Below are 11,674 nucleotides of genomic sequence, written 5' to 3'. Positions count from 1 at the left end.
AGGTTGTGGATGTAGCTTGTTTATAGGTTTTATTTTTTCCTTATCAAGGCAGCAGAGGTTTATATAAATTTCAAAGTAAACAACTACTTGAAAAAGGAGTTTTTGGCAGGCTCAGGTGCAAGTAGTTCAGTAATTATCTATGTCAAAATAAATTTCTTAAGGTCATCAAAGCCATAGGTATTCTTCGAATGTTGAGATTTTCAAAGACTCCCTCTGGTTCTTCAGTGGTTATTTTGTTTTTTAAATAAGCATTCAGTAACTACATTTTAATGGAACAACTGCAAATGAAACCTGTTCGTTTTACATAAGTACTTTGCTCAATTCCATTGAATTGTTGTAGGGAAAATCATAGAAGATTAGGGTGGACGAGACCTCGCGGAGGTCTCGTCAACCCCTGTCAAAGCAGACCAGTGCCAACTAAATCATCCAGCCAGGTTAAAAAACCTCTAAGGATGGAGATTCACCTCCTCTCTTAATAACCCATTCCAGTGCTTCACACCCTCCTAGTGAATAATGTTTCCTAATATCACAACCTAGACTCCCCCACTGCAGTTTTGAGACCATTGCTCCTTGTTTTGTCATCTGTCACCACTGAAACAGCGGCTCCATCCTCTTTGATCCCCCTCAGGTAGTTGAAGGTGCTATCAATCCCCCTCACTCTTCTCTCTGCAGACTAAATAAGCCCAGTTCCCCAGCCTCTCCTTTTAAGTCATGTCCCCAGCCCCTAATCATTTTCATTGCCCACCACTGGACTCTCTCCAATTTGTCCACATCCTTTTTGTAGTGGAGAGCCCAAAACTGGACACAGTACTCCAAGTGTGGCCTCACCAGTGCCAAATAGAGGGGAATAACACTTCCTTGATCTGCTGGCAGTGCTCCTACTCAGGCAGCCAATATGCATTAGCCTTCTTGGCAACAAGGGCACACTGTTGACTTATATCCAGCTTCTCATCCACTGTAATCCCCAGGTCCTTTCTGCAGAACTGCTGCTTAGCCAGTTGGTCCCCAGCACTGTAACAGTGCATGTGATTCTTCCGTCCTAAGTGCAGGACTCTGCACTTGTCCTTGTTAAACCTCATCAGATTTTTTTTGGCTCAATCCTTGAATTTGTCTAGGTCACTCTGGACCCTATTCCTCTCATCCAGCGTATCTACTTCTCCCCCAAAAAAGTTTTTTAAACAAACAAAAGTGAATACTTCTGTTGCATTGAGAAGTCAGACACACATGGGTTGATTTTGATTCTGTCTCCTTCAGTGTAGCTGACAAAGAGTAACAATGTGAAGATATCTGGCAAAGGAGTAATATCTCCCGGAATCAAATATCTTTTTCATCATAAGAGTCTCACATTTTCACAATTACTCTGTATGGTGGTAGGGTCTTGGACTTCTTATCCTGCCACATTGACAATTCTGGCATCCAGCATTTAGAACTGGAGCAAAGACAATGACCCTAAGCTTAGGTTACTCTTTGTAGAATCCAAGTAGTGCATAAAATAGGGACATATTACAAATTGTTTCCTCTCCAATTTTAAAACAAGTTTCTGTGATGTGCCCCAAAATTACTTATCCTAATAGCAGTCCCTTGTTTGATCCTATATATATGCCAATGTTCAAACAAACACTATGTGCACTTATTTCAGTGCAGGATTATATTGTGTGTTTGTTTAAAAAAATTAAAATATTTTTATTTAAATTTTACTAGATTTTTTGTGAACGTTAGAGGCCCAAAGGTATGCAACGTCCTTTTTTACATAAAGAAACGCAATGTGGTCCTGCACTGAAATAAGCGCTCACAGTGTTTTGGTCTATATATTGGCATGTTTGTAAGGGATCATATGAGGGATAATTTTGGGCCAGATCACAGACATTTGTGACCAGGCTGAGTGTCGAGACAAGAATGAGTGATATCAACGTATGCCATGCAAACTGTCTCCTATGGTAAACATACCACACAGCCATAGCCAATAGCTATAACCTCGGGGTGGACAAACTTTTTAGCCTCCCCAAACAACCAGGTGTGGCCCTTCCCCTGCCCCCTATCTGACCTCCCTTGCTTCTCGCCTCCTGACAACCCCCCTCGGACTCCTGCCCCATCCATCCCTCCCTGTCCCCTGACTACGCCTGAACCCCCTGCCCCATCCCTCCTGGACCCCTTGCCCCTGACTGCCCCCCGTTGCCCCATACAAACCCTCCTCTCATTCCTGACTGCTTCCCTGGGACTCCTGCCCCATCCAACCACCCCTTCTCCCTGACCACCTCCAGAACCCCTGCCCCTGACTGTCCTCCACTGCCCCATCCAACCCCCTGTCTCCTTCATGAATGCCCCTCCCCCAGGACTCTGCCCCCATTCAAACCCCCTGTTCCCTGCCTTCTGACCACCCCGACCCCTGTCCACACTCCCGCCCCCTGACCACCACCCCAAACTCCTCTGCCCTCTATCCAACCCCCCCTGCTCCCTGCCCCCTTACCGTGTTGTCTGAAGCATTGGTGGCTGGCAACGCTACAGCCGCACTGCCCAGGGCACCAGGACAGGCAGCTGTGCTACCCAGCTGGAGCCAGCCGTGCCACCGCGCAGCACAGAGCACCGGGTCGGGCAGCGTGGCAAGAGCTCGCAGCCCCACCGCCCAGAGCATTGAGCCAGCGTACAGTGAGGTGAGGCTGCGGGGGAGGGGAAACAGCAGGGGAGGGGCCAGGGGCTAGCCTTCCGGACCAGGAGCTCAGGAGTCGAGCAGGAGGGTTCCGCAGGCCGGATGTGTCCCGCGGACCATAATTTGCCCACCTCTGCTATAACCAGTAAATCCTGCAAGTTGTTCCATGCAGGCAGACCCCTGTGCCCATAGATGGCTTTGTTGAACAAAAATGTAGACCAAAAAAAAAAACCAGAAAAAACAATTTACAAGATCACAAAATAATAACCAAACAAAATAAATAAAAAGACACAGCACATTTCAGCTGATGTGACCCCACATAGTGATGTTGGAGGCAAGATTGACTTTCAAAAAATGTTAAATTATAATAAATACTGAAAAACCTATATTAAAAGAAAGCTATTTTGGACTTCCGTGCAAAATCAAACACTAAAAATAGGAAATTAGTTCAGCCAATCACTCAGACAAGCAAGTTTCTTTACATTTACAGGAGATTATGCTGCCCACTTCTTATTTACAGTGTCACCTGAAAGTGAGAAAAGGCAATTTTGGAGCCGGCATTTCCAAGTTATTTGCGTGCCAGATATGCTAAACATTCATATGCCCCTCATGCTTTGGTCACCATTCCAGAGGAGATGCTTCCATGCTGATGACATTTGTTAAAAAAATAATGTGTTAATTAAATGTGACTGAACATCTTGGGGGAGAATTGTATGTCTTCTGCTCTGTTTTATCCACATTCTGCCATATATTTCATGTTATAGCAGTCTCAGATGATGACCCAGCACATGTTCGTTTTAAGAATACTTTCACCGCAGATTTGACAAAACGCAAAGAAGGCACCAATGTGAGATTTTGAAAGACAGCTAAAGCACTCGAGATTTAAGAATCTGAAGTTCCTTCCAAAATCTGAGAAGAACAGGGTGTGGGGCATGCTCTCAGAAGTCTTAAAAGAGCAAAACTCCAATGTGGGAACTACAGAACATGAACCACCAAAAAAGAAAATCAACCTTCTGCTGGTGGCATCTGATTCAGATGATGAAAATAAACATGCATTGGTCTGCACTGCTTTGGATTGTTATCGAGAAGAACCCATCATCAGCATGGACACGTGTCCTCTGGAATTGTGGTTGAAGCATGAAGGGACATATGAATCTTTAGCACATCTGGCACATAAATATCTTCTGATGCTGGCTACAACAGTGCCACACAAACACCTGTTCTCGCTTTCAGGTGACATTGTAAACAAGAAGCGGGCAGCAATATCTCCTGCAAATGTAAAGAAACTTGCTTGTCTGAGTGATTGGCTGAACTGGAAGTAGGACTCAGTGGACTCACAGGCTGTAAAGTTTTCCATACTTTTATTTTTGAATGCAGTTATTTTTTATACATAATTCTACATTTGTAAATTCAACTTTCATGGTAAAGGGATTGCACTATAGTACTTGTATTAGGTGAATTGAAAAATAGTATTTCTTTTGTTTTTACAATGCAAATATTTGTAATAAAAATAAATATGAAGTGTATACTGTACACTTTGTATAGTGTTGTAATTGAAATCAATATACTTGAAATTGTAGAAAACATCCAAAAATATTTAAATAAATGGTATTCTATTATTAATAGTGTGATTAATATTTTTAATCGCTTGACAACCCTAGTTATAACCTTGTCTAGCTGAGTAGTAGAACTCAAACACCATGATGACTGCAGTCCTTAAAAGTCAGATACATGAACATAAATTAATGCAAGCCAGTCAGTTAAATAGGACTATGTAAAAATGACTGCAATAATTATGGAATCTTTTACAGTAATACTGTATTACTGATGTCAAAACATCTGAGATGAGAGGTCTATTGAGTGATTATTCTTTATCCAAAATTCACTTTACTGTTCTAAAACAGCATTTTTTAAACCAGAGATAACTAGTATTTTTGTTTTATCCTCCCATCTTAGGCAAGACCAATGGACTATCCAAAGGACTACCTTGCTCACCAAATTCCAATATCATTTCACAAGCATTGGAACGTTGATCCAGTCAAGGTGTATTTCACATGGCTGGCACCAAAGATGGAAGATTCATTTACTGAAAAGAAACAGAGACGTATTAGGGAAGATTTATAATATATAAAATATTTTAAATCTCAGTAAGGTACTGCGGATTAGTGAGAGACAGGCTGTACTGTAGTTTTGGTGTTGTATTGTACTACTTGTCTGCATTATTGCATAGAACACTGAATGTTTCAATCCAGTATGTGTTACACTTCTTAGAAAAGAAAGAGGGAACCATCTTGATTGTGTGTGTGGGGGGACGGTGGGTGGTTTGAGGATTTATTTTCGGAAATACCTTGAATCTTGTGACCATTATATTTAACATTTTAAATGTCGTATATGGTATTTTTGTACGTTCCCTTTTGGAATTCTCTGTCAAACACCAGCAATTCACATTTCTCTTTTCCTCACTGTCTAGTAGTGGCCTAAGTTCCATATGTAGGGGCCTAATTCTAAAAGGTACTGGATACCTACACTTCCCAATGACTTCAGAAGAACTTCTGGGTTCTTGAAATCAGTCAAAATCAGGCCTTAGGTAATGAAAGGGTAGGGAGGTGTGTATTTTAATAAACAGAGGTCTGGAAAGAAAACATCATGTACTGTACTTTGTATTGTTTCCAAATAGAGATGTTGCAGATGCATGGGTAGATGACTCCCTTTTGAGTTTGAACTACTATTGCACTTTTAAACATGTTAGCTTTTGTAGGAAATATCACCCTAGGAAATCCAAAGGAAGGTCTGGGATTCTTAAATTGACTACAAAATGTCGCCATGGTTCATTAAGAAACCTAGGTGACAATTTCTATCTTTGGCAACTATAAATGTTTGTCTCTTAAGGAATTTTGAAAATCTAATGTTTAGATATTTATAATGTGCACATCACCATAGTATCTAAGTGCCAAGCTAAAAATTAGTTTGTAACATCCATAATTTATATTATCTACAGCAGGAATCGGCAACCTTTGGCACGTGGCCCACCAGGGTAAGCACCCTGGTAGGCTGGGCCAGTTTGTTTACCTGCCACGTCCGCAGGTTCGGCTGATCACGGCTCCCACTGGCCACAGTTCACCACTCCAGGCCAATGGGGGAGGCGGGAAGCGGCAGCCAGCACATCCCTCAGGACGCACCGCTTCCCGCAGCCCCCATTGGCCTGAGATGGCAAACTGCGGACAGTGGAAGCCATGATCAGCTGAACCTGCGGACATGGCAGATAAACAAACCGGCCCGGCCCACCAAAGATTGCTGATCCCTGATCTACAGTATACATACTAAAAATATACAACTAAGTAATATAATGCGTATGTTAACATGTAAAGAGTGCTGCATATTTGACTTTGTTTTCTATGTATAATTCAGTTTTGTAAAGATATTTGTATAAAATCTGGCTTTAATATGTTCTAAACTAATTTTTATACAGTAAAGGATTTTTTCCTTTTAAGACAACAGCATATCGTATATATATGCTGTTATCTAGCTTTGCTTGCTATGTTGTAACCAAATGCAGGGTCTTAAAGCCATATTACCAACATTGTTTATTTGTACATGTTTTAAAATATTTTCTGTAGTTCAGCACTTGTTTCAGTTCCAAAGTAATGCAATACTTACTCCAAGTCTAAATGGGGAAGTAATTCGGTAATCACTGAGAAGGATGCACATTTTTGTGAATGTAGCTTGTGGATTTTTAAGCATTTGAATAGTGATCACATTCATAGTGGTTTAAAATAATGCTGAAATAGGTGTAACCAACATAATGTAACTTTTTCTAACCAATATCAGTGCCTTGAACAGTAGACATTTCTACAGATACCAGAGCTACATTCTTTGGTACCGTGGATGTATTCTTATTTAGGTTTACTATTTAGAACTGTGTGAGCCTAAAACTGAATAAAAACATACTTGTTTAAATTTTTGAGTGCATTGTTCCCATCCTTCTTCAAAGACCAAATACACTTTGGAATCTTTAAACTCATTTATCCAGTATTCCTTGTGGTAAATACACCATAGAATATTATAAAGTTAACAAAACAGAGGTCAGTAGCACCAAAAGAAAAAGAGTTCAAACAGTGTTATTCTTTCTGGTTCCTGACCTCTTTCTCCAGTCCACACTAGTTGGCTGTGTCTCTTTCTGTGCAAATGGTAAAGGCAGATTACAAACTCTGTTTGTTCAGTGCCTTGCACAATGGGTTTCTGGTCCACAGCTGGGGCTCCTAGGTGCTAATGCAAAACAAATGATATACAGTATCACCAGATGGATCTGCAGGCACTATGATTTAACCATCCAGAAAAAACCCTAGAACCACACCTACCAAAATAAGACACTCCAATGCGCACACTCCTCGTGGGGGAAGGTGAGGGAACAAACATGACAAATGTTAGTTACACTGATTAATGCACTACTGGAAGGCACTCAGATACCACGGTGATGAGCACGGTATAAGAACATGAACAGAATAGAACAGCTTGCCAGCCAGAACTTCCCTCCAGAACTGCAAACAAAGCAGCTCTTTAAAGTCTCTGCCTTATCTTGCCATTACCCTAGCTCAGGGATCAGCAACCTTTGACACATGGCCTGCCAGGATAAGCCCCCTGGTGAGCCAGACCAGTTAGTTTACCTGCGTGTCCTCAGGTTCGGACGATTGCAGCTCCCACTGTCTGCTGTTCACCATTCCATGCCACTGGGGGCTGTGGGAAGCGGCAGCCAGCACATCCCTGGGCCCACGCCACTTCCCGCAGCCCCCATTGGCCTGGAACGGTGAACTGCGGCCAGTGGGAGCTGCAATCAGCTGAACCTGCAGACGCGGCAGGTAAACAAACCAGCCCAGCCCACCAGGGAGCTTATCCTGGCAAGCCACATGCCAAAGGTTGCCAATCCCTGCACTAGCTTTTACTGCAATTCTTCGGGATAGCTGTGAGTATTGTGGTGGTTGGAATTGGAGGAGACTTCTGATGCAGTCCTGAACCATCAGGTCCTAAGATCAAAGAGCTAGAAAAGTCAGAGCAAGCACTGACTCTTAAACTAGGTGTTATTGAGAATAGAGGGTACAGATATAATTTCAGTGTTTGGTGGAGCCGGGGATGAGGTGCTAAAGGAAGTCATACAGTGGTTCTCAACCTTTCCAGACTACTGTACCCCTTTAAGGAGTCTGATTTGTCTTGTCTACCCCCAAGTTAAATTTCACTTAAAAACTACTTGCTTACAAAATCAGACATAAAAATACAAGTGTCACAGCACGCTATTGCTGAAAAATTGCTTACTTTCTAATCTTTACCATATAATTATAAATCAATTGGAATAGAAATATTGTACTTACATTTCATGTATAGTGTATAGAGCAGTATAAATAATTATCTATATGAAATTTTAGTTTGTACTGACTTTGCTAATGCTAGTTGTCAAAAGAGGCAAATATCTAGAAGAGTTGATGAACCCCCTGGAAGACATCTGCATACCCAGGGGGGTATGCATAGCCTTGGTTGAGAACCACTGTATTAGACTAAGGGATGGGGAGGGAGTCCTTAGAACATGGAAAAAAACGTTTCTTTCCTCCACTGAGTGTAATTCTATGCCATGTATTATGCAGATCAGATCAGATCATCTTAATGATCCCTTTACTGTGTTGGTAAACTATTTTTGAAAGCCTCAGAAGTAGTAATTGACAGTATACAGAACCCCATCTTCTCTGCCCCCAAGACTCAGGAAATTAGCCTTAGGAACATAGTGCTGCATCTTATTAATTAATCAGCAGGAAGTGTCTATTATGAGAGAGGCAAAAATACAAAAAAAAACCTTTTCTCCAAGGAGAAAAAATTCAAGTCTTTCAATATTTTTCAGTGGTTACTTTGAAGCAGAGAAGAGAAATAGAGGAAGACAGAGAATTAAAGAAAGCTTGATCTAAATGAGGCTTTCCATTTAAAATTCACTTTTATTTAGCAACGCAAGAATGTTAGTATCTGAAAACTAAATATGGAGGAAAGCGCTTCATTCCCTGGGACTCTGTTAAAATTGAAACAAGCAGAGAATTCTGAGGTGGATCAAGAGGCTTATCAATGGCAAAGTAAAGAGAGAGAGGAGGAGTTTGAGATTCAGCTTTGCAGGAAGCAGAGGAAGATTAAGATAGGACTGTGATATTAAGGATTGAATGTGTCCATAATTCCCTTTCCAGTAAGTTTTAAGAACCATGGTGTAAGAAAATCTGGGAATGGTTATAGAAAACTTAACCTGACAAATACATAGTCAACAGGTACTAAGATATCTGGCTTCCTGTTATTCAATTATCTGAATTTAGCCGTTAATTATACTTTGTTTTGAATATTACAGGCAAGCTTCAGAGTAGAAAAATCTTGACATATCAATGCTATTAATACAGTAGGGCACATGCAACACATCACAAAGACCACCACAAAAATGAGAGACCAGAGCTCTTTGCTCACATTGACTGAACTTGGAGCAATCTATGAAGACATAACTCCCAGTGAACTGTAGGTTGTTGGACCAGATGGTTTAACTATGTAATAGAAAATACATTTTGATCCAAAGAGTATGTTATGAAGAGCAAAAGATTTGCTGCTTTTGATCAAATTCTGAATACAGTGTATAAATACCATAAAATATTTTTAATGAGTAAGTGCCATTCTCGTTGAACAGCAATTTTTTTCAAGTATGTGGCCTCTTCCCCCCCGCCCCCCAATGGGAAATGCTTTTGGTCAGAGAAATGTTGATCCTGTGGAAATAAATATTGCTTACTATATGAGTCAGTGTTTGTTTCTATTTGTGTGCTGTCCAGAATGTAACATGTATTTCTCTTAGATGCGCTGTCTGTCCAAATGATAATCTAGTAGTATAATAATTATGAATGGAGCATTCTGATTAGCCTTTGAACAAATCTACATTTGATCAGGACAAAAGATCAAAACATGTTGCTATGATTATCCATTATCTGTCTAATCAGTAGATAATAGGACAGATAGTTTCAGATTAAATTTTGATTAGTTATTCGTCAACCAAATGTTTGTCTTAAGAAATGATCCTGAAAAGAACATCTTAGAAATTGTAAGCCCAGATTGAAATCAAGGGTCTAGAGTTTGAAGCCAGGAAGGTCAATATATTTTTCAAGCAGTAGATGTAGTTTAGTATAAAAGGGATGGTTATTTTGGTGGGATGGACGATACAAGTGCCATGCTGCATGCAGGTTTGATGATTGTTCTGTCCATAATGTATTCATCCCAACATGTGCTATGTATTTATGGAGTGGGGGAAAAAATCTTGATAATTCTAGAAAATGTAAGCAATTAACACTCTGTACCTAAAAAGACCATAATAAAAGTAAAAAAGCTAAGAAGTGAGATAAGTGATGGTTGGGAAAAGATCTAATTGAAATTGAGAAGTTCCAGAGAAGGGAAATGAAGACTGTTAGAGGCAGTGAATGAGTGTGCTCGTGTACATACATACACACATACTGAGATGTGCACAAATTGGATTATTTCACCTAGAAAGGAGAAAAGTAAGAGGATTTTGTTCAATATATGTCATTATGACAGTTATAGTGAAATTCATCTGTTCCTTTTACCCTGCTCCATTACGTGTAGGAGAATTAGAGGACACTGCCTAAGGAATTCATTACTAGAAGTCACCAGCAGCAATTATTTGTGTAGGGAGTAGTTCCATGAAGCTCCTCAGTGCCCAGATTGGTGATTATGCTGGATGACATTTAGTTGGCACTCTACATCAGAGACTTACTGCACTGTCCAACCTGTCAGGAGTTTCAGCTGGGGTTTAACATAAGCATTCCTAGGCATCGGTGTGTAAAAATATCAAACAATGGCGTATTTTTTTAACCTTGGGAAGGGGGTGACCCTACCACTCTAAGAGAAACTCAAGCTCTTACTGAAAATTCACTGATCCGGTTGTTTGTGAAGCAGTGCAGTGGCTGAGCTCTTGTTTTCCATCTGTGGAATCCAGAATTTAACTTGGCGGCTCCCCAGGCTCCCACTGACAATGATTTAGCTGTCTAACCATCCAGCCTTCATATCACTGAACTAAGGTATAGCTCAAATTCCAACTCTTGCTTGCTATTACAGAGATAGCCACTAGCACCTAGCTTAAGCATTTTATTGCAATTTCCCCAAGCTTGGCATAGGAGGGCTCCACAATGGCCAGAGAGAGTAGGAATCCTACCTCAAGGCTGCTTTTACAGCTTCAGGGCTATAGAATTTTCTCTATTGCTGCAGCTCCCAATGTACCCTGCAGAGGACTGGCCAATGGAACCACATAACTACCAGCTGGCCCATTACCACTCCCCAAACAGCACAAGTGTATAGCTCACAAGGGCTAACAAACAGTCCTTTCCCAGATGGTTTCCATCCTGCCCACCTTGGGCAGTGTAATCATACTGATTCTACTACATGCAGGAGCATTTCTCCCCACGGAGGGGATAGAGACAAGTATTTGCCAAAATAGAATATCAGGGTTGGAACAGACCTCAGATCATCTAGTCCAACCCCCTACTCAAAGGGAGACCAAGCCCCAGATCCCTAAAGGGCCCCCTGAAGGACTGAACTCCCAACTCTGAGTTTAGCAGACCAATGCTCAAACCACTGAGCTATCCCCTAATGGGGGGAGGGGGAGTGTGGAAATCCTAGGAGTTTGGTTAGAGGGTTAACAGCAAATGAAATCTAAGTTGGTTTAAAAGATGCCTATAAAGCAGGTTTGAATCAAGGTTGATTTCTGGGTTATCTGCGACTAATAATTCAAAGCTACTAAGTGAAAGTTGTGACCCGAGGCACGTAGGGCAGTCCATGCTGAAAATGCCAAGGTCAGGGCAAGCTGCAAAAAAGGAGCCTAGATTCTCCCAGAAATCGTGGTTAGCACTATAGTTAAATTCGCTGACTAGTCACAGAACTGTGCTCCTGATTCCCCACGCTGGTTATCAAGAAGCTAAAAAAAGAGAAACCACAGATCCCCCTTTACTACATCAG

General features: G+C 41.2%; 1 protein-coding gene across 4 annotated transcripts in view; it reads left to right on the top strand.

Moving 5' to 3' along the window:
* B3GLCT (beta 3-glucosyltransferase) overlaps positions 1 to 6,604 on the top strand; it is a 136,142-nt gene extending 129,538 nt beyond the window's left edge. For 3 of the 4 annotated variants that reach the window (XM_032795960.2, XM_075061649.1, XM_032795959.2), the window contains one exon: positions 4,604 to 6,604. In XM_032795960.2, the coding sequence (XP_032651851.1) occupies positions 4,604 to 4,771 (168 nt within the window). In that variant the 3' untranslated portion in view covers positions 4,772 to 6,604. The remainder of the gene's footprint in view (positions 1 to 4,603) is intronic. The other variant, XM_032795961.2, reaches the window with a different exon arrangement.
* The last annotated feature ends 5,070 nt before the right edge of the window (positions 6,605 to 11,674 follow it).

The sequence above is a fragment of the Chelonoidis abingdonii genome, chromosome 1, assembly GCF_003597395.2.
Source record: "Chelonoidis abingdonii isolate Lonesome George chromosome 1, CheloAbing_2.0, whole genome shotgun sequence".
NCBI lineage: Eukaryota > Metazoa > Chordata > Testudines > Testudinidae > Chelonoidis > Chelonoidis abingdonii.
Note: the sequence above shows the minus strand (reverse complement) of the source record. Positions and strands in the feature narration are given on the sequence as shown.